The 24,537-nt window shown below is 46.4% G+C and overlaps 1 protein-coding gene across 1 annotated transcript in view; it reads left to right on the forward strand.

Annotated features, from left to right (window-relative positions):
• The window catches only part of LOC146019893 (uncharacterized), a 77,238-nt gene that overhangs the window by 19,322 nt on the left and 33,379 nt on the right, over positions 1-24,537 (forward strand). Inside the window, exons 3-10 of the mRNA XM_083152528.1 lie at positions 1,026-1,325; positions 5,833-6,117; positions 6,370-6,477; positions 8,739-9,053; positions 15,066-15,404; positions 15,532-15,819; positions 17,734-18,078; positions 20,562-20,852. Of these exons, the coding sequence (XP_083008654.1) occupies positions 1,026-1,325; positions 5,833-6,117; positions 6,370-6,477; positions 8,739-9,053; positions 15,066-15,404; positions 15,532-15,819; positions 17,734-18,078; positions 20,562-20,852 (2,271 nt within the window). The remainder of the gene's footprint in view (positions 1-1,025; positions 1,326-5,832; positions 6,118-6,369; positions 6,478-8,738; positions 9,054-15,065; positions 15,405-15,531; positions 15,820-17,733; positions 18,079-20,561; positions 20,853-24,537) is intronic.

Consider the following 24,537-nt stretch of genomic DNA (forward strand, 5'->3'; position numbering starts at 1 on the left):
CACTGCAGGTGGGGCTGATGTAACAGGTGCAGAGAGAGCTAGATTTGGGTGAGATATACTGTTTCTGTGCAGGGTAAATATTGGCTGCTTTATTCTTACACTGCAGTTTAGATTTCAGTTTGAACCCACCCCACCCAAATCGAACTCTCTCTGCACCTGTTACATCTGCCCCGCCTGCAGTGCACATGGTTTTGCCCATTTGTGTGCTTTTTCACTTTGCTCACAAAAGCTGAATCAGGCCCTGTGTGTGTTCCTAGGGATTTTTGCAAAGATGCAGAAGCAGAACCTCTCTAAGCTCCATGAGGATCTGCATTGCTGCCTGTTGTGTTCCTGTTCTGACTCTTTGATAACAGTAGGCAGCAATGTGTGTGTTAAGGCCCCAATACACTGTACGGTTTGGCCTGTTTTCACCCGATTCTGACGGATCGGGATGAGAAATTGAGTGACATCCAAATCAACCCGATGTGCGCTCCTGTGCAATGTTCCCTCTAATTTTACGAAGGCTGTGTGCGGCAAAAGATTTTGGCTGTGCAACTTTGGAAGGAAATTTACATTTTTGTGCGTCACTTATATATAACTGGAAAATGACGTCCAGCATTTGTGTTATCTTTACTTCAAAATGATAATAAACATTTAAAACACAGCACACAATGTAGTTAATGGGTGAAACACACATTAATTGAGTCCACAACTGCATAAAGGGACCACTGCTGCTTTGTGCGCTCTGTTGTAATGTCTGTGCGCACGCTCGGCGAGTTGTGTGCGCTCGCGCACAGCTTAGAGGGAACACTGGTCCTGTGTGCACCGGTTCAGAGTCTGAGGTCAGACGTGCTGCACAGAAGATAAATCCTATGTAAAAAATGGTACATCAAGTGCCACGTTGGATGTGGGGACCCCCGGGAAGCTGCCGGTGGAGCTCATGGGGAATCGGGTCTAAGCCACCAGTCGCACAGGTGTGTGGGGGCCCTAGTCTTGCAGCAGGTAATGTTACGTGACATGTAATCTCTACTGTTCCTCTGTTCCAGCTGCTCCACGCATCAGAATCACAGATAAAGCCGTTCTTACCAATAAGCAGAGCGTCCTGCGGAGCTCCATCTCTGGGTTCTACCCCGAGGACATTGACATAAAGTGGCTGAGAGGTGGGGAGATACTGAATGCGGTCACCGTGGGCAACCACCTGAGGCAACCGGATGGGACGTTCGTGGTGAACAGCTCCGTGATGATAACACCCACTAAGGAGGACAGAGAGCGGACCTTCTCCTGCAGAATCCAGCACCAGTCCCTAAACGGACCTCTCCAGGAGGACTTCCGGCTGGTGTATGGAGGTACCACGCTCCCATAGGGGCCTTAGCTGTCTAGTTTGGATTTTCCTTCACTCTGTGGTTTTTCATAAGTCCTATATTACTTCTATAAAAGGCTCCTTTGTAAACTGAGTGGCAATTCTTATGCTGATTCCCGGGTGCTGCAAGACTTCAGATACATAGGGCACACGTCTCCCGGGGGAACCAGCCGGAACCTGCACCCCCGTGCGGAGCGTGAATCCCCGCACTTGCATACGAGGGGGTGTGTACGCTTACACATCCCCGCGCTTATACATTCACCGCACAGGTGAAAAATCATTGGATATTTGCCGACCATCAAATTATAAAAAAAATTCCCGTTCGCAACTAAGAGTCAGTCTAGACTTACTTTTATTTCCAACGGTCAAAAAGAAGGCGGGGCTAACGTCATGTGATGTCAGCACCTGCCGCGAGCAGGGGTTGGCGTTCCCCTGCACCAGCCCCCTGCCCGCCCCCTTTCCGTTGGAATCCCTCGGTGAGGGTGATGTCACACAAGGGTTCGGCACATGCGCATGTGCAGACCCGCGCAATCGGAAACGGGTTTGAATTTGGGCCCCGACCGATTAAACCTGAATCAGGCCCTTAGTTAGCAAATAAACAAATCCATGCTGCACTGCAGGTGGGGCAGATGCAACATGTGCAGAGAGAGGTAGATTTGGGTGGGATGAAATCTAAATAGCAGTGTAAAAACAAAGCAGCCAATATTTACCCTGCACAGAAACAAAATAACTCCCCTATGCACATGTTACATCTGCCCCACCTGCAGTGCACATGGTTTTGTCTAATTGCTTACATAATGCGCTGTGCGATCAGGTCTGAATTAGGCCTTTCGTTGTCCCCCCTGCGCTATATGCAGCCCAGTCACCGCTGTTTGCAGCCCACACTGAATACTGTGCAAGGGGAGATTCATTTCATTATTCGTCCACCCACATTTGCCTTTTGCGCACAGTTGTGAATAAGAACCATAGCGCGGTGATGGTGACAGCTGGGCCATACCGCCTAGTAAGAGCAGGCTGGGGATCATTCCAACTCTTGTGGCTGGGTAATGTATAGAACACCCGTTTGCTGTGTGGGAATACAAGTACCAGCAGCCCTTGAAGCCAATCAGCTACACTTGGGCATACTTGGTGCATGTAGTCCTACCAGAGCACGCTGGAGCTCAGAGGAGCAGCGTTGTTGGCAGCCAGAGTCCGCTGGAACCTGTAATTCCAGACCTAACTGTATCTACAGACACTGACACTTCATCAGACACGCTGCACACTCCCCACGTCTCTTGTTTCCATATTTAACCTAACTGTATCTACAGACACTGACACTTCATCAGACACGCTGCACACTCCCCACGTCTCTTGTTTCCATATTTAACCTAACTGTATCTACAGACACTGACACTTCATCAGAAACGCTGCACACTCCCCACGTCTCCTGTTTCCATATTTAACCTAACTGTATCTACAGACACTGACACTTCATCAGACACGCTGCACACTCCCCACGTCTCTTGTTTCCATATTTAACCTAACTCCATTGGCAACTTCTTTACTGGGCTATAAATAAATCTGTATCAGTGCAGGCAGTGGTGGGGGGAAATTAGCTAAGATGTGAGTGCCCCACACACTGGGCGATATTCAGCTATTTTCTGAGCGATTTTACTAAATCACTCAGAAAATGCTGTGTGTGTGTGTGTGTGTTTGTGTGTGTCTGTGTGTGTGTGTGTGTGTGTGTGTCAGAAGCTCCTAGCTCATCTCATGCATGTGTGTGACACTGGCAAATGAGCAGGGCCTTCTGAGCGGGCGATGCGGAACCCCCGACCCCACCCCCAGCACTTCCGTCGCCCCCTCACCCACCCAGGCCTGGGGTGCCCTGGAAAGGGGGGACCCCTTTATTTGGGGGTCCCCACCTCCCCAAAAACTCCCGGCCTGGGCTGACTAGTTAGGGTGGCTAATGCTTTGGCCACAGGACCCGCCAAGTGTGTCCCCTGGCTATGGCATTACACCCCCTGCAAGAGGAGCCTGGTGCCAGTCCCAAAAATACGGGGAACCCCTACTCATTTGGCCACCATATTTTGGGAACCAGGGCCGGCTCGAGAGCCTGGTGCTGGTCCCCAAAATACTTTGTCCCCCGTATTTTGGGAACCAGAACCACTCCAAGAGCCTGGGGCTGGTCATGCTCGTGGGGTGGACCCAACGCCATTTTATTTTAACATTAGTTATTTATTTTTCTATTCTAGGCAAAGAAGATGACATCCCCCCCACCCCCCCCCCCCCCCCCCCGGCTTTATTCCAACCCATTATTTAAATTTGAAGACTTTTTTATTCCCCTGATGTTGCCTGAACACTTTTATGAGACATTTGAACTCTCTCATGCTGAATCTCCTGTTATTATCTCTGGCACAAATCTCTCCGTGTGTAGGGCCCTTAAGAAGTACATTCTCGTTGGTTTCCCATAGCAACAACCCATGTGAATTAGAACTCTCATTTGAGTAAATTTCCCCTTAGGAGTCTATGCGGTGGGTATTCCGGTAGTTTATTTCCCCTTTTCACACCTATTCTCAATTTTTTTCACTTTATTTATATGTCGTGATATCAGTTCGTTATTCAATTCTCGCGATGTATGGTTAAATTATTATTTTCTTAAAGTAATATTTTATTTACTATTTGTTCATTCATTTGGTGGGGTTTTTTGTTTTGGGGCGTAATTTTAAGGTCTGTGTTGGGGCAAAGGAGACAGTCATGTGACCAAAGCTGTAGGTTGACTAGTGCAGCGTCTGAAACCGCGACCGGCTGGTTGTGTTGTGCAGGGGCACACTCCGGGATACCATACTGCCATCACATACCCGCTGTGCCCGGCTCTTGCTGACTGGTGCTGCCGCCGTCTCACTTTTGAGAAGAAAGGAAATTGTGAGTGTTCGCTCCGATATACACCCTGTATACAAAGGTGTAATGACTCAGTAACTGATAAGTTGTAGACGGAGTAAGAATTACCACTGATAGTAAGGTGATGTGTGCACTGAAGTTCTAGTTACCCCAAGAATTAGGTGGGCATATACTTGCCCATCCGTGCTGGTAATAGTGGGTACAATCAGGGCCGCCAAGAGAAATCCTGGGCCCCGGTACAACAACTTCCTGGGGGCCCCACGGACGGATTAACCTGTCTGCCCTGATTTACATGCTCTGCCAGGGGTTAACATGCTCTGTCAGGGGTTACATGCTCTGTGCAAAGGATTTACACATACCCTCCAACATGGTCCATTCCATTAGTTACAAAATGCTCTGTTCCTGGACTTCCCTGCCAGTGGCAGTTACAGATGTGAGCCTGCAGCACAGTCCAATATTCAAAAAGGGGGAGTCATACAGTATATACTGCCACCCCAAGCATCACTGTCCTGGACTCACTGGCAGTTGATGTGACTGCCCCTCTTTGAATTTTGGACTGTGCTGGAGTCCAACCTCTGTAACTACCACTGGCAGGGAAGTCCAGGAACAGAGTATTTTGTACCTAATGGAATGGGTCATGTTGGGGGTACTTGCCACCAAATAAAAAAAAACCTGTGTGTCCAGACCAGGGCCCCCCTGACAGGCCCGGGCCCGGGTAAATTGTACCTGCTCCCCCCCTCTCTCGGCACCCCTGGGTACAATTGGTGGAAGTGCCTTGTCCGGGAATCTGGAAGCTGAGGATGCCAGCGGTACTCAGTGTAACAGGAAGTGTGGAATCCACAATGGGGAGAGTCCGGGGTTGGTTCAGGCAATCAATAAGAGATCCAGGTGATGGCAGGTGCAATGGTTGGCAGGCCCTGGCGCGTTTCACTAGTCAAGGCAGCTGCGAGCACTGGGGAGATGAGAAAAGATTGTTCGATGGTAAGTAACAATCAAATAATTTTTCCTCTGTGCAGGTGTTTGCAAACGGATGTGTACCCATACACTGATGTGGCAACCTTTTGTGTGCCAAAGGTGACCTGTTTGGGCACCTGAATGACACTTTAAATGTTGCACCCAGCACTATGATTAGGATTAGCCGTTTTTATTAAACCAGGGCTGTCCGGGTGCGATCAGCGCTATAAAAAAACAAAAACTATTAAATTGCGCCCTGCTATCTCCTATCACTGTAGATGGGAGCTTGGCGGCCACAAAACAATTTAATCACCCCTATATATTTAAGAATGTGTATTTGTTTCTGGGGTTAAATGCGTGGGGTGTGGGGGGCTGTGTGGTGATTAGCTGTGGAGCTTTTTAAATGTAAGGGAAGGGTGGATGGAAAATCCCCTAAACGTCCATCACAGAAGGGGAACAGAGACATGCAATAGAATGCTAGAGGTCTGCGAAAGAAGGGTTTTCTGTACCCAGAACGTAAGATAAAATGGAAAAGGAGGAACGCTTTGGGCATGAAGGGATTCTTCAACTACCAGCATACAATCATGTGTATATATATATATAGATTCACCAACCAATGTGCTAGACCATATCACATTGACTTGTGCATGTATCGCTTACAGCCCCCCCGACCATCTTCATCACTTCCAAGGTGTTTGAGATGAACGTGGAGCAGACGTTAGTCTGTCATGTGTCCGGGTATTACCCAGAATCCATTGCTGTGAATTGGCTCCTGAACGGGACCCTGGTGGAGAACACCAAGACCCGGAATATAAGCAGCTCATCGGTGGAGTCGGACTACCAATTCCTTCCCACAGAGCAGACCTGGGGCATGGAGCTCTCCTGTGTGGTGGAGCATGGCACGTTGGTCAATCCTCTGACTGAGAGACTGTTAGTAGAGTGGAGAGGTGAGTACACCCCTGCTATAAATGTCCGTACGCAATTATCCTTCTTACTGTATCTCATCAAATATGCTGGTCGCACATTCTGAGGTGACTTCTAATAACCATAGTAACTAACAGTAGGGGCATCCTTAGAGTACCCACATTCCTGGTGACCTCTGACCTGGTGACTCGAACGAGGCAACAACAGGTGTGGTCAATGTAACGAGGCAACAGAAGAACATTCTATTTCTCAAAGGTTGTTTGTTCTTCTTTCAGACCTGAGGGTTAAACACAGACCGTACGCTATTGTTGCCGCTGTCGTGCTGACTGGTGCGTTGGCATCTATTGTCATTGCCATGCTCATCTTTCGATACCGGAAGAAACGTAAGTAGCTGAAAGCTTTATTACCTAATATCAGAGGAGAAACGGGTCTATGTATCAAGGCAAATATGGAGGAAAGAGCAGCCTGTTACCTTACCTTTGCATTCAGATGGTCCGCCGTGTGGCTGGACCCGGAGATGGGGGGAAGTGAGGGTGCGCACTCTAGCGACCAATCAGATCCTGTCTTTCTCCTTCATCCACCAGGGGACACTGCAGTCTTCATACATTGGGGATAGAGTGGTGATAGGAGTCAGAACTTTTACAGTGTGGCAGGCTCCTCCCCCCACTATCCCCCTCCCAGGCCTCAGTCTTAGAAAAGTGCACGGAGGAGTCGGATCCCAGGGGTTGGTCTCCTTAGAGGACTACGTTCTTAATACTTTTCTTTATATGTCTGCCTGCGATTTGCCACTCTGACCCAGCCACTGGTGCCTCCGCATCGGGGACCAGACGCAGCTGCTCGCAGCTGGCATTACTGGTCCGCAGCCCATACCACACCGCCATGTGGTATCCCGACCAGTTCAGCGCAAAGGCCAGGCCGAGGAGCCTGGAAAGTCGCTGTACACATCCCTGCAGAGCTGGTGTCCACATACGGACAAGCGACGTTTTGTATATATCCGCGCTGTATTGTATCGAGCAGCTGCCTATATTAATTGGCAATTAATAGGAATAAAAGTGTTTAGGAGAGCTCTTTTGAAATGAATTTAAAATATATGTATGAGATATGTAATATAATAAAAAATAATAAAATATGCCAAACTTTATTTCCTGCCAAAACGGAAAGAAAAGGGTTAATTATTTTTAAAATGTTTACACTCTGTTGAGTGATTTTTTGGTTTGAGTGTGGATCCTTTTCAGGTAGCATGTTGTTCACTTACCCTAACTCTCCCTACCTGGGCCCAGGAGAGTGGTCGGGGATTCCCTGTGCCTGCTGTCCGTGCGGGGGACATGCAGCATCTCTGCTACGCAGCAAGGATTTTTGTGCTGCCGCTGCTTGGTCTGTAGCGCTGATCGGAAGGTATTGCGGCGGTGTAACGTTCTCGCGGCTTCAGCTGTTAGCCACGCTGCCGCCCGGCCGATTATGTCACTTCAGTTGCTGGCAGAGTGGGGAGAAGGTTACCGCTTGTAGTCCCATATAGAAGGACTTCCTATCAGCAGCTCAAGTCCCATACCTCCCAACATTGTCCTGGCCTGAGGTGGGACCCCTAGGGGTGGCCCTGCCGGATGCACTTCTGAAAAGGGGCATGGTATCGTCAAAAGGGGCACTGTTTCGTGAGAATGACTGCTGCCATGAAGCCACGCCCCCATTTTGCCGCTGAGGGGCACTCTGTGAGCTGCTGGCCATGCCCCCTGCTTCCATGCTTTTCCCTTCTGCTCTGCTAAGCTCTGCTAAGCAGGGGATTCCCAACTGCCCCCACACCAACCGTGGTGCAGTGTGAAACCCGGGTCGAGTGACACAACCCATCGCGCAGCACATAAGTATGTGCTGCCCGTAATTTTTGAACTAGGTTGCGTCGCATCTAGTTCAAAATGCACACTGCTTTAGCACATCGCACCGTGTATGGGCACCTTAAGATGGGAGTTCTATTTCAGATGGGATGCTATGGGAAACCAATCAGATACTATCTATTATCTTCTAGAAGGTGCTAAATAAATATAAAGTAGACTGTGATTGGTTGCCCAAAGCAACATCCCATTCGAATAGAAGTCCCATCTTAAGCTGGGTACACACCTATACAATTGTCTGGCCATTCTTTACAACCTCAGCCGTTGAATTGTATAGGTACATACGCTGTCCCGGCTCATGTGGTACGATCCATAACTCTTCCTCGGTTGGTCAAATCTTATGTGCAGTATTCATCCTACCGAGCGCGGCCATATCGGATGGAGAGTGCAGTGTGTGCGCACGTTCAGCCCATATGCCGGACGTTCTTCCAATACTACTCCACAAGCAATCATTTTCTAGCGATATTTGGGACGGGAGGAGATCGAACTTCGCAACCAAAATTGGACAGGTGTGTGCGTGCTGTAGTTTAGGGACCTTCCATCGGGCATAGGGTGGATCAAACGCTCAAATTACAACTAGATTGTATAGGTGTGTACCCAGCTTTAGTAAATTTCCCCCAATGTTACACCTATACTCCCAGTCTCCTACTAGGCAGCATTGGGTATTGAACATTACTGTTTATGGCCACAAATATGTTACCCTGTTTTACCTTTGTCCGTACATTGGGAATGATGGTGGAACTTCTTGTTTGTTGTTACAGGACTTCCGAAGGTGAGGAATATCATGTGCTCCATAGACGGAATATTCAGTGTGAACGTGGATCATTTTCACCCCAAAGAGATCTCTATACGTTGGACAGTAATCCTACAGCCGCAAGGGGAAATGGATGTGGAATCCACTGCTCCTATCTGCCAACAAAACAAGGATGGGACCTTCAACGCCACCAGCAGCTGTGAAACCCTGAGAGACAAGGTCAATGCAGACAAGCCCTATACAGTGCGAGTCGAGGTGACTCACCCAAAGCTGAAACGTCCAAAACTGAAAGAATGGAAAAGTAATGAAAGTAATATAAAAGGTAAGTGCCTGTTAGTGGAGAATATTATTATATAGGTTATTATATACGCTCACCACTTCCATATACTGCTCCTAGACACCTGGCTGCAGATCTCGCCTTCTCCAGTGGTCCAACGCTGGATAACCACTATCAGTGCTATATACACAGTATACTATGGAAAATCCAAAATCGCAATGCAGAATTATTATTATTTTATTTTTAAGACGTTACCAGTGGTTGGTTGCTCCGTACAGAAGGCACACATAAAACAATACAGGGTGCACACAACTTAACATAACAGTAACTCAGGGACGCCCTGGAGGCCAAGTGGATGGAGTACCAACATAATAATGGGGGGCACAACTCAGATCCACTGTTGAAATGGCAAGCGGCAAAGGCAGTTCTCAGAGGAGAAATCATTTCATACGTAAATAAATATCGCAAGGACAGGACGGTGGATTTGTTTAGGGCTCAAGAGCTATTGACCTCTGCTTATGCTAATTATAGTGCATCCCCTACCATGACACACAAAAATGACTACATGCAGGCAAAAACTCAGTTTGATGCGTTGCTGGAATCCCAAACTCTGTCAAGTATAGATAATACTAATTTTCAATTCTACCGGCACGGCAACAAAAATGGACGTTTGCTGTCCAATTTAATAAGAGGCACAAGAACATCTGCACACATTAAAACCCTACATACATCAGGGGGTAATAGGGTACACAAAGGGCCGGATATACTTGAAGTATTAAGGGGATTCTACTCTAAACTTTACTCCCAGGGAGAATTAAATCAGGAGGAAAAGAATAAATTTTGGAACTCGGTTTCCATGCCACAGATTTCTACAGCTGCGGCGGAACGAATCATGGCTCCCATAACAGTAGAAGAAGTGACACAGGCAATAACCAAATTAAAACCCCTTAAAGCCCCTGGGCCTGATGGTTATTCAGGGGAATTTTATAAGATTCTAAAACCTAGGATAAGTGAAAATTTGACAGCAGTCTTTAATGCTATACTTGCGGGACAGCAACTACCGCTGTATTTCAACTCGGCAGTAATTAAGGTGCTCCCGAAGCCGGGAAGGGACCTGGAGGAACCGGGGTCTTATAGGCCCATATCGTTATTAAACACTGACTATAAGTTGTTAACCAAAATTATTTCTGAAAGGATTAAGTACATTTTGCCTACAGTTATCTCCGAGGATCAGACCGGGTTTATACACGGCCGCCATTCGGTGGTAAATGTACGCAAGTTACTGTCGGTGGTCCAGAGGCTAGGGGAAGAGGGGGGCTCGGGTGACCGGGTCATAATATCTATGGACGCCGAAAAGGCATTTGATCTGGTCACCTGGGACCATCTGTACGAAACGTTGGCTAGATTTGGATTCCCTCAGACCTTTATTCAACTGATAAATTCCCTATACACCTTACCCTACACACAAGTTGCATGTAATGGATATATCTCACTCCCTTTCCTTATTCAAAAGGGGACGAGGCAGGGGTGCCCGCTGTCCCCACTCCTATTCGCAATGGCTCTGGAGCCACTTGCAGTGGCACTGAGGGCCAATCAGGGTTTCAGGGGAATCATGGTAGGAAACACAGAATTAAAAGTCAGTCTCTTCGCAGATGATATGCTGCTGTTCGTATCCCGGTTATCGGAATCCCTACCGGCCATTAAGACATGTATTAATGGATTTGGATCTTTTGCGGGTTATAAGATAAATTACCACAAATCAGAAATATTGCAGGTATTAGGACCTCAGGTAGCAGAAATACCGAGACAAGTCATAGCCCCCTTCAAGTTAAATTCCAAAGCCATTAAATACTTAGGCATAAATGTCCCAGGCAATATTGGTGATTTATACAAACTAAATTATTCACCTATTATTGGAGAGTTGGAGAGAATGCTGGGGATTTGGAAATCATTACCGATATCAATGCTGGGAAGGGCGGTAGTCATACAGGTTATTGCATTTCCAAAGCTCTCATATAGTATCCAGATGCTTCCAATTAGGTTATCCAGAACTGATATACAGAAAATTAACAAAATATTTTTCTCCTTTTTATGGCAGGGGAAAAAACCACGTATCTCCAGACATAAAACATATCTTAAAAAAGCTGATGGGGGGTTAGGAATACCAAATGTTCTGGCCTTCAGCCAAGCAGTCCACATGAGGTATATATTAGACTGGCTTCAGGGGTCTGATGCATACACACACAGGACACTAGAGGGAGACATAGTCTCACCATATTCACTAGCAGGCCTGCTTCATGTCCCTAGAACTAAAATCCCACAGCAAATATTAGCAAATATATTGTTTAAAGACACATACTCCGCATGGCTATTCATTAACAAAAAATTGGGCCGCAGCCACCAGAATACAAAATATGATACATTATGGGGAAACCCAGGATTTACTCCAGGAATGTCAGAATTAGGATATGATAGATGGAAAAAGCAAGGGATACTGGCGGTCAAAGACGTATTTGACCCTGGAGGAAAGCTCCTATCATTTCAAGACATAGCAACTAAATATTCACTGCCCAACAGAGATTTCTTCATGTTTCTGCAGGTCAGGCACTTTATTCAATCTAAAAAGGGTCCTATGCTGGAGGCTGGTACTCCAGATGTGATCCAACAAGTGTTCGCTTTGAGCTCCACGGGTCCTTATAGGATAAAATATGTATATGGGGAAATACTGCCGACTTCACCTGAAAAGGTTTGGAACGCCATGGTACCAAAGTGGCGGACAGACATTCCAGGGGTTACTTCAAGTGAAATACTCCATGAACATATGGGAAAAACACTTAAAGTTTTACATTCCACTATGTTGCAGGAAGTCCACATAAAAACTTTGCATAGAGCGTACATTTCACAAGCCCAGAGAAAATACTTTATACCTGGGGAACTAGGAATGTGTCTTAAATGCAAGGGCTCTAATGCTACATTCTTCCATCATATGTGGGACTGCGGGAAAATTAGGAAATTTTGGGACAAAGTAATGATGTATATTAATACCACATGTGGAATAAAACTTACAAAAGACCCTTTGGCAATGCTTTGCGCGAACTTCTCCAACTGGAGTATACCTGGCCGAAAAACTGAACTGTTCCCTCTTTTGACCATAATTGTGACTGTTGCGAAGAAAGTAATTCTGCGCAGCTGGACTAGCTCATCTCCTCCATTTCTGCAGGAAGTGAAAGTAGCACTAACACAATTGCTATATTTTGATAGGAGAGCTACATTGCCGATGGTGGAGGAAGGCGTTAAGAAATTTTATGCAAAATGGGGAACATTTATAAGATCACTGGGTGAGGACACACAGAAACATGTCATGAAAATATTTGAGGGCACATCTTGGTACTTACTCAGATCACTGTCAAATAACTGAGATGCACGGAGTCCTAGAGGGGGGAGGGACTGGGAGGGAGGTTGGGAGTTTAGGGGGTTAAGGTTAGTTAGGATAGAGGTAAGACATTTGTTTTGTTCAAATACTTATAGCTATTGTATAAGGAAAAGGTATATTTAGGGCGGCAATTGAAAGAGTTGGGGTCAATATAGAGACCCAGGTAATCTAAAATATTATGTTCTGCGCAGTTTTGAATAGGGGATAGAAAATCCAGGTAATATGTTATAGTAAGCAAAATAATTGTGACTCAAGATCCCTTTTTATATACAATTGTTATGCTTTATTTTGTAATTTTTTGAATTGTTCTGCGAAACAAATATTACAATGTACAGAAAATGTTTTACTATTGAAATGTTTTACATTGAAAAATTTAATAAAAACGTTTTAAAAAAAAAAAAAAACATAACAGTAACTGACAAACTAAAATAGTATTATCGTCATGCGGCAGTTCCGCCGTACGCCAGGAACGGGGTGCTTGCGAACATCCAGCGGCACCATTACCAGCGCAGCAGAGCTCTGCTATACACCTGCACCAGTGTCCTGCACTGACCCCCGAAGCATGCACCGAGGTACACCCCACCACATAGCAATGGGAAGCGCGAGCGAGTGTGACGGTCGCACGCCATTTGCCAGAAACTGCGATATGGCGGGCAGGCTGAGAGCGGCTCCATTTATCAGTACACTACTTTGGGTATTTTGTATAAGGGGCACTTACTATGGACATTTTCTGTAAGGGGTACTACTGCTGTGGGCATATGTGTATAATCGTCATAACTACTGTGGGTATTAGGTGTAAAGGTCACTATTTCTGTAGCCATTGTGTAAGTGATATTACATGTATAAAGAGTACAACTATGTAGTGCAACTTGCATAAAGGGGCACTGTTGCCTGTCATAATGTGAATAAGGGGCACTGTTGTCTATCATAATGTGAATAAGGGGCACTGTTGCCTATCATAATGTGAATAAGGGGCACTGTTGCCTATCATAATGTGAATAAGGGGCACTGTTGCCTATCATAGTGTGAATAAGGGGCAATGTTGCCTATCATAATGTGAATAAGGGGCACTGTTGCCTATCATAATGTGAATAAGGGGCCCTGTTGCCTATCATAATGTGAATAAGGGGCACTGTTGTCTATCACAATGTGAATAAGAGGCACTACTACGTGGTGTAATATGAATCAGGGGCACTACATGCGGTGTGATGTGAATATGATTGTGCTACTGTCTGGTGTCATTTGAATTGTGGGTACTATTGTGTGACCACACCCCTACATTGTGAGGCCACTGTCCCCTTATAAAGTATGGAAGGTAGGGTACACATGTATAGTTTGCAGGGTGGTTAAAATATGACAAGAAAATTAATAATGCAATTAAGTCTGAAATGAACAGCCCATTGGCATGGGGGAATGGCACAATAAATCTGGCGCAGTGGTTCCTCAATTAATGGCAAATGTTGTAACCGTACGTCTCTTGTGACTGAAAAAGTGTATATCTCACCGCTGGAGGAGTGGGTATAAGGCAATTTGATGTGAGCCCTCTCGATTTTACGGAAGATGGTATTAGCCGCTGGAGTCTTCTCACAAGTAACAATCCTGGTATCGTCTCCAAAGCTTTTGCAGCAAGGTGTAGGTGGATTAGCCGCTGGAGTGATGCATTGTACCGGGATGTTAAAGTCGTCCTCACTAGAATGCGGTGTTTTCCCAAATTGTAGTTTAACGATTGGAGGAGATTTTTGCCAAGTTCATGTGGAGTTGATAAATAGGTGGCACTTGTGTGCTAGAGCCCCCTCACCGACGCGTTTCGCTGGTCAAATGCAGCTTTTTCACGGTGACTAGCAGTGGTAAATAGGCAGGTATATATACCTTAGATAATTGGCAATCAGACTTAGGTGTGTTAGTAGGCAGATTTAATTACACACATTCAAATAACTACATATTTTAAAATACAATCAGTCTAGAAGGCAAACCTATTATTACTTTTATTGATGTACTATTCAAACGAGCATTAGAATTTAGAATACAAGGATTTTTGTGTATGTATTATTTCAAATTCCAGTGTCCGTATCCAGAAGTCCGGTATTTGGGATACATTAAACATCCTAATAATAACACGCAAGTTTCTATATTATCTAAATACTAAAGCTGAATCCTAATGTAGCGCTACATACAGCTATTGTTTAGCGCATGCGCATTGGTATTTTACTGTTCTTGGCGCCATATTTAATAAGGGAGCTGATATTCACATTAAGGGCCAGATTCTCTAAGCTTCAAGAGTGATACAATGGAGAGTGATAAACAGCCAGCCAATTAGCTCCTACTTATCATGTGACAGGCTGGGTTTGAAAAATGTCAGCCAGGAGCTGATTGGCTGGCTGTTTATCACTCTGCATTTTATCACTTTTGAAGCTTAGAGAACCTGGCACCATATCCTAATGTGTTGCTGCTGGAAACCCTAACATTGGCCCTGGCTCCGCCTAATGGCCAGATGGGGGGTACATTGTGAGTTCCCACTTAATGAAGAAGTTGATACAGTTTATTTTACATCGCGTCTAATAGATTTACATGATGTGAATGTACAGTGTCCGCTGACAGTCTTTCTATTTTCATGTAATTTGCAGATTTTCTTTCCCGGCCAGTAATGGGGGAAATAGACCCACCGGTTCTGGTGCTGGGGGAACCGGCAGAGCTGCGGTGCACAATCTCAGGCTATTACCCGGACAATCTGACTGTCAGCTGGTATAAGAAACTCAGAGGAAATGCTGAATTAATGCACATACCTGACAGTGATACACGCAAGTCTCACAGATCACAGCATAGAGATAAGACATTTACCTACACAGCCTGTCTGCAGCTCTCCCCATCACTGCAGGACCGAGGAGCGCAACTTATCTGCAGAGCGGAGCACCGCAGCCTGGATCAGCCACTGGAGACAAGTACAGCGCCGCTGCAAGTACAGGGTGAGTGCGGGCAACGAGTATTGTTCTCTTTTACCTGTATGGGCTGAATGGTAAATGGGTTGTGCCTCGGTGTATCTACTCCCCACTAATATTTACCATATATATCTGTTATGTTTCTGTATTCCAGCAAAGCCCAGGCTCCAGCAGCCAATACAACTGTCCATCAGTGGCTCAGGAGAGCTGGTGGGATCTTTAAGTCTCTTGAACTTTTACCCTAAAGACATAAGAGTCACTTGGAGCTGTGGTCGGGGAAGGGAGATACAATCAGTGGAAGTGGTCAGTGAGAACCCAGATGGGACATTTACCATTACCAGCAAGTGTAACATTCCGGTAACCGGATCCTCAGCGAGAGTGACCTGGAACCATGACACCATGGAGGCACCAGATCACAGGGAGATCTCTGTGCTGGATCCAGGTGAGATCATGTCATGTTCTACACAATGCAGCAATAGCCCAATGTGCCGAGCAAGTCCAACACAGAATCACACAGTCCGACATATATAATGCTGGAGCCTTGCGCAATGTCTGACAAACGTCATCTCAGTATAGAAATGACTCACTGCGTCAGTGGGCACCTAAACCAAAACTTAACTGAAGCCCAGCAGCTAGATGACCGGCGGCAGGCTGTGTGCAACTCCATTGGGTGCGATATATGAGGGCACCAAAAGGCTGACGTGCACAATGTAAACACTGGAAAAAGGTCAACACAAGCAGAGGTCAACTCGGAAGAGGTTGACATACTAAAACGTTTTTTTGGTGTCAATATGAAGCATCTGGGCCCCCAATAAATTATTGACCCAGACATTGAGGGTAATTCAGACCTGATGGAGTGAAAATGTCCAAAACCTTTGTTAGATGCTCACCATAGGGAGTGGCTCGGCGGCTGCGATCGATTCTGGCATATCCGGCCTGGAGCTGATGTCACACACCCTCCCCTAACGCGCTTGGCCATGCCTTCTTTTTCCTGTCACTCTAAGAGTTTTCCTAGGCACTCCCACTAAACAGCTGGTTACCACCCCCAGGCACCGGCTTCCTGCCAATCACCTTGTGAACGGCTGGCGAAGGAAATAAGTAGCAGGTGCAGTGTATCTATAAGCGGCCACTGTGCGAATTGGCAAAGCAGCAATCCGGGCTGAATCGGCCCATTGTCTGCCAACCATCTGGATACCAATTCAGTTACACAGACCAGGGGTATTGTATAGGAGGGAGAAAAAAGTTCAACTCTTTTTGGGAGCACACTTCCCGAGAAATCTTTTTTATGAGTTATTTGCTAAGAACAATTTTTATTTAGTTATTCATTAAAAAACAGTAATATTCCTAATGTGTCCTTATTGCCTGTGATATGACAAAAAGCGAAATATTTGTGGATGTGTAAATAAACCACAATGGTATGTGATGTTTGAATCAGTCCGGTTATTCACCAAAAAGTACTGTTATCAGGAGAACCTTCATTCGTGTCACCAAAGTTCGTCACATAACGTAAGTGATAACGTGATGGCAATTAAAATCATTGGTCACCTGTCCGATATTTAGATGATGCTGTTTCCACTTTGGACACTTATGCAATACAGTGAGACCCCTCCTTAGGCAATGTGTTTCCGTATACATACAGACATACGGTACCTGGGTATTCTTTGGGGGTCTCCCCACCAGGTACTGGTGGGGAGAGTGTTACAGAGGTAATTGAACCCCTACACTCGGTGACAAACTCTGGTGTAATAGGCTTTTCCTATAACAGAACATCAGTTTAAACCGAGAAATACTAACCGAGCTTGATATCAGACAGCCAGTGCGGCTATCCCAACCCCTTACTACTGTATGAACAGAACAGGGGTAGGCAGCATGCAACCCTCCATCTACTGTGGAACTACAAATCCCAGCTTGCCCTACCACAGTTTTATCGTGCTCTAACAGCAAAACTATGCATGGGCATGCTGGGATGTGTAGTTCCATAGCGGCTGGAGTTGCCTATATAAAGAATAAGTAAGAAAGGTGCGCTCCATTCTCATTATACAGCCAGCGCCGGTACACCCCCTGGAGTTGGCTGTATACCTGAGATACTGTATACTAGAAGGAAAGTCAGTACATACTGTATGCCGGGGTAATGCTGGTAATTCTCCCCAACTCGCACTGAGCTCTATATAAAGGGACAGCCCCAGATTAGCCTGATACCACCAGGATGACGGCCAGGAGACTGTGACATGTTACATGTTCATCACATACAGTATTATGTAACCTGATTATTACATAAACGTTACATAATAATCTGCCGGCAAACTCCCTGATACTTGTTGCATCATGTGTATTATTTTCGGCTAATGTATTGTAGATTTTCCCTGGCGACCAAGGATTGAGGATATGACGCCTCTTATCATACAAAAGGACAAACCCTGCACCGTGTCCTGTACAATCTCCCCCTATTTCCCCAATAACCTGACCGTCACCTGGTTAGAGAAGAAGGGACAACGTGAATCGAATTGTGCATTAAATCGTCGGACGTACACAATCCGTCCTATAGAACCAGCACGACAGGCCGATAACTCCTGGACCTGCTCCCCGGCCTTATCCTTCACACCGCAATCAGACAGTGAAGACCTGGAGTATATCTGCAGAGTGGGACATCCCAGCCTGGAGAAGCCAATAGAACTGAGTACTGGACCCGCCATGGTGAACGGTGAGAAAACCTCTTATAGTGAATTATAATTATGCAATATGTATAATATAGATTCACATCCAATATATATATATGTTAACGGGAGATAGGTGCCACCTGCGATTCTTGTTTCTTAACTACTGTACCTTAGAAAAAAACACCATGGCTGAGATTTAATAGAATGAGAGACTCAGAAAGTGAGATATTTGCTAAGAAATCTCCAGTTTTTTTAAAGCGGCAATCATTTACACTGCAGAAATCACACTGGTTTTGCAGTGTAAATTATTGCTGCTTTAAAAAAACTGGAGATTTCTTAGCAAATATCTCATCCTATTAAATCTCACCCCATGTTCTCATTGACGCCCCTGCAAAATCCCAGGTTTTTCATCCCGGATATTTGCTGGGGCATAGATCATCTCACACTGCACCTTGTCTGCCCTGCCAACAAGTGTGAGGAATCTAAGAGCAGCTTTGATTGGCTGTTTAAAGAGCAGCTTTGATTGTCCATACGGGCACCACCACCCTTCCTTGAGACCATGCACCTTGGAGCACTTCTTAATGATGTAAGCTTGTTCACAACCTGTTGCTGGGTTATGGATGCTGCGGGCAGACAGTATATTTGATATGTTGTAGTACAATGTGGAATCCCTGACAGTGCCAGTCACTTGCTTCTTTATTTCCTCCTCCCCTCTCACAGCCAGCAACTCCAGCACCTCCTCATCCCTCCACAGGTCACCTGATCTCATTCCCCAATCAGCTTACTTTGTCACGTCCTGTGTGAAATACCCGGGTCCCGCCTGTTCACACTGAGGGGCATTACACCAGGGAATTTCAGTCCCACCCATTCACACTGAGACATGACATGGGAAATTACTGCTTGCCCTGGAAAAATCCCAGCTTTTTCGGCAATGAGAACGGGGTATTAATTGTACACCCGTTCGTTTGGGTCCGAATTCGGCCCCATGTCCGATGGTGGGGGGTTTGCGCATTTGCATGCGCGAACGCCTCCGGCGAGTTTCACAGCCTTTGAACCTTTAGCTCCAGGAGGGAGGGCAGTATGGGGGCGGCAGCAGGTGAATGCAGGCGTGTCGATACCTGCGTGGGGCAGGTGGCTGGTGTCACATGACATCAATAAGTATTGACTTATTTTTCAGTCCATCCAATCATTTCTCCTGTGCTCGGGCACATGTGAACGCATGTGTTAGGGAACACAGGGAACACTTGCATGCTAGCCACGGGTTTCGGGCGTGTGCGGGGGTGGACGGACAGGTCTGAATCAGGCCGAATATCAGGATAAATACTTATATGTAAAAAAGTTAAAGTGTATATTATATGTAAAAACACGTTCATATTTTGAGGGTATCCGCTATGCCCTAAGTAAAAAGTAGGGGTAAGTTATATTCAAAAAAATGGGAATAAAAGATAGGGGTTCAGTGACCTCGGGTGGGTGTAGGCATAAATGTAGAAGAGAGTACGTATAAACCAAAATTAGGAGGTCATTCTAATAAGCGAACTCACCTGGATGTTCACACGGGGGTTGGATGGTGAAGCTCTGCGCATGTACAGGGCTTCTGTGCGAGCGCCTTCGGAGGCGTGCTGGGGGGCGTTAGAAAACGCTGGGCATCCCCATGCGAATGTGGGCGGGTACCTGCCTTCCGGCAGCGGGCGGCTGACGTAACTGGACACCAGCCGCCTGCCCATTTCTCAGAGAAGGACGCTGCAGATCTGTCAGCAGAGACAGACTTAGATTTGCGAGCACTGAAAAAATAATTCAATGGTCGCTGACCATAGAATGAGTTCGGGCCCACACACTAGCCTTCGGGCCCACATCCACTCGCAGTGTGGCGGGTACATTCTCTGTACAGTGGGGGAGGGCATTCGCACGCCCAGCTGGCATCGTTACAAGGCTCGCTGAGCAGTGGACTACCGCCAGAATAACCTCCATAATACGGACAATTGGGTATATAAAAATAAACTCATAAAGAAATAATATATAAAAACATTCTATAAAACCAGATATATAAAGGAAATAAGAGAATCTTAACTTCTGGGAGGAGGAAGGAAGCAATTCTCCCAATGCGTTTTGTTTATAGACCTCTTGAAGAAACCTATAGATGAAACGCGTTGGGTGATTGCTTCCTACCACCTACCAAAAGCTAAGATAGAGCAGGGACTGATTTCCCTGGTGCTGGCCTGTTGGGGGGCTCCAAGCCAGCTGCTAAGGCCACTTCATAGTGTGCTGCAGCGCTATTCCCAGAGCGTTGCTCCAATCGGGCGCACACAGCCGCTGATATAACAGTTACAGTATGTTGGTCAGTCATTTAGGCCGACTGGTCACTGGTCTGTCTATAAGAATCTTCATCTCACTGTCTTTTGTATGTGGAGTGAATGAAGGGGCTTCTGTCATGTATACAGTGTAATAGAGGTTTATTACTAGCCCAATAAGTACTGTACTGATGTAGGCTGATCTGTTCTTAATGTTCCTCTCCCCCTTCTGTTCCTAGTGCCGCCGCAGGTGGGAGAGGGTGTGAAATTTACCCTCCGTGCACCAGATCGCCTGCAGTGTTCCTGGAGTTTAATTAAATTTTATCCACAACAAATTAACATATCATGGTCGTATAGAGGCCAGGAGTTACCTTCAACCAAAAAAAAACTCATTCAGACCAACGAGGAAAAGACGTTTGACGCTATCAGCGAGTGTACGGTGCCCTGGGATTATTTCAGTTCTGCGGTGCGGGTGACCTGGAGTCACAAGTCCCTGACGGGTCAGGAAGGGAGAGATATCAGCATAACAGGTACTACAGAATATAACATATTACTATTACCATGAAAGGATCAATATACAGGAATCATACTGTTCCCTAAGCTGATGGGGTTTCCACCAGGGGAGGCTGCAGGGTTCAAAAATAAGGAAGTCACACCCACTACCACCAACTGCCATTCCACACTGACTCTGGCAGTTGGTGTTTCTCCCCATTTGAATTTTGAACTGTGCTGCAGCTCACCCCTGGAGTCGCCTGTAATTGTGACGGAATACTTCGTATTTTTTAATTGTCTCCCTTCTGTGCATTGTATTCATGTCTTTATAGTGGGGGGGGAGAGGGGGTGGATTTATAAAAGCATTAACAAAAATAACTATGGAAAATAGAACAGCAGTAAAATAAGGGGGAAATGACCTACAGGTACCAATTACATAGGTGGTTTTACAAAGCCCCTGAATAGCACATTTCACTTGATCTATGCCAGGCCTGACTGGTGGTGGGCACGTGCCAGTCTTTTTGTCACCTTAGGTCAGGCTTTCCCAACCACGGTCCTCAAGGCACACCAACAGTGCAGGATTTAGTGATATCCAGGCTTCAGCACAGATGGTTTAATCAGAATCCCTCAGATACTAATTAAGGGCCTTATTCTGCTTGGAGCGTCCGGGCCGTACGCGTACGTCCCGGTGTTTTTTACGATCTGCGCATGTGCAGATACGCTAATGCGCCGGCGCGAACACTCTACAACGCTTACGGCCGGTGTCTCAACGTGCGAAAAAACCTGTACGGGTAATGGGGCGGCATAGGGGCGTGTTGATGGGAGCGGCCGAAATAATGAGGGAAAATGGGCGTAAATATGGGCGTACACGGGGGTGTGCACCAAAAATGAGCGGTGCTACTACCGCACGATCGACTAAGGCACCGTTCGTTTCGGACACAAAACAGGCGGCCGCCAACCGCCAGCTAAAACCACCCCTACAGATACCGCTTGCCAGCGTGCGCCTGAGTTGGCTAATTAACGCTGATTACTACTCAAACACATACACCTGAATGTAATAAGCAATGCTGCAGTCTATTAACTCCAAACCATGATTTCACTGCCTGCAAGCCACACATGCAGCACGCAAACACATTGGAAGCTTATGTTTCTATACTTCTCCACATTTAAAGGTTTGTTTAATTTAAGGTAAGAATCTTTTTATACGCTAAGGTAGGTATTTGCTAAACAGACACATTCACTACCTGCTTTCATAGACTTTACGCAGTAGCACACTCAATCTACACAAGTCGACATGTGTCAACGTGTTCACTCTAATACTAACATAGGTTTTGTATTTAGGATACAATAACATAAACCACATCTAACACCTACAAAGGATGTTTCAGCAATGTTTGAAGCCCATGACCACTATTTTCCACACAATCTTTGTATAGTACCCAAAATAATGACCTGTACCACTATCTCATCTGCTATGATTTGGATTTCACTACACTCTGGATGTAAGATGCCACCAATCACATTATTGCACTCTCATCTCTCTAACAAAGGATTCCTACATCTGATTATGACACTGTCAAATCATATATATTTTAAAAGTTATGCATGTTTGTTCACAAGCTAATTTATCATGTTTGGCCCATTCACACATCTTTTTTTAGGGAGGACACATATGCATTCCTACAGAAATTTACCTTTTCACCCTTGTTTGTCTGCCCCACCCACTCCATGAGGAAAGCATTGTTCTGGACCTGCTTTTACCTACTACTGTAGGAGCTACCTCACCTGCACACAAACTGCTTTCTCACCTATTAAGTTGCTCTGCACATGTGCTGACACAAACTAATTAGCAGGGAAAAGTTGGATAGGAACATGGGAATGGCCATGGAGAGGGTTACACATGGGAAACTTCCACCACAGTTCAACAAATGTTCAAAAATACCCTGGTCAGTAAGTACACATAAATCTAGTATTTGTTTCACACAAGAAATGACACATACCACAATTTTGTTTGGTACTCTTTACCTAGAACGGCGCCCATCGCGGTGATCGCGACATCGCGGGCAGTACATAAACGGCCGCGACGCGATGCCCGCGATCACCGCGATTTTCCCATAGGGAACAATGTTAAAAAGCCAGATTGACCGCGATTTTGCATTCAATGCCTCAATGCCCGCGATTTTCACATAGGAATCAATGTTAAATGGGCTACAGAGCCCAAATAGGCAGAATTAACCCTTAAATGTCCCCCCAATTTTTGTACGCCACCCCACGATCCACGCGAACCCGAAGCGTGGCGAGCGCAGCGAGCCCGCGAGGGGCGGCGGTACGCGTCCTCCGACCTTTTCATGCCCTACTATCCACGTCGGCGTGGAGTTGAGAATAGAATAGTGTGGCGAGCGGACGCGGATACCTTCACAGGTAAACGCGTCCCCTCGCGGGCTTCACAGGTGTCCGCTTTTCGCCACGGATACCTGTGAAGCCCACGAGGGGACGCGTATAACTGTGAAGGTATCCGCGTCCCCTCGCGGGGCTCGCTGCGCTCGCCACGCTTCGGGCTCGGTGGCTCGCTGCGCTCGCCACACTATTCTATTCTCAACTCCACGCCGACGTGGATAGTAGGGCATGAAAAGGTCGGAGGACGCGTACCGCCGCCCCTCGCGGGCTCGCTGCGCTCGCCACGCTTCGGGTTGGCGTGGATCGTGGGGTGGCGTACAAAAATTGGGGTGACATTTAAGGGTTAATTGTGACTATTTGGGCTCTGTAGCCCATTTAACATTGATTCCTATGTGAAAATCGCGGGCATTGAGGCATTTTAAAGTAAAATCGCGGTCAATCAGGCTTTTTAACATTGTTCCCTATGGGAAAATCGCGGGTACACGATTTTTATGTACCCGCGATTTACCCGCGATGACCGCGATTTTTTACCCCCGACGCCCGCGATTCTAATCGCGGGCGCCGTTCTAGGTAAAGAGTACCTTTTGTTTTAATTTGTAAAATAAATTTATTTGCTGTTCAGCATCACAGCTTGACACTTTAATGTGAGAAATCAAATAAACAAATAAAATAGACACACAAATAATAAAACAGCCAGAACAAGAGGTTGCATATCTCCAAACATGTGTTACCCTGCAAATGCAATGGTGAAAGAAATGGGGACACCAGAATACGTACTGCAACAACCAGGGTGAATACTAAGCAAGATACACACCACCAAAAAAAAATATCCTGCATTTGTAGAGGTCAAAATACGAACTTTCATGCCCATGGCACGCAAATGGATCGATGGGCAACTCAGGAAGCGGATGTCCAGTGCAATTTAAACCTTTGGCCTCCAACCACAGAGGAAGTGAACCAGGTCTCATTTGGGCCCTTTTTTGCCCCTTTTAGATGGGGCCTTGGGGACAGGGGCCTTTGGGTCAGCTGGCTTTCGGCGTCTTCCCCTAGTCGACACAGGAGGGTCAGCCGAGGTGGAAGGTTGGGGAGCAGCTTGGGGTGGGGCAGCAGGTGGGGGATTGTCCCTTAGGGACCTGGCGGTGGACAGCTGCTCCGCAATAAGTTCATTCTGGCGGCTGAGGTGTTGGCCAATGCTTAGCATGCCAGCCGCCAGAGTTTCATTAATGCGGTTCAACGCCTCAACCTGCAGCTGGTTTGTGGCCTTCCACTCCGCCAGAAAATCCGCCACCTGCTGCTGACGGATCGCAGCATCCACCCCTTGCTGCT

This window comes from Crinia signifera, chromosome 7 (assembly GCF_055691185.1).
Source record: "Crinia signifera chromosome 7, ASM5569118v1, whole genome shotgun sequence".
Lineage (NCBI taxonomy): Eukaryota > Metazoa > Chordata > Amphibia > Anura > Myobatrachidae > Crinia > Crinia signifera.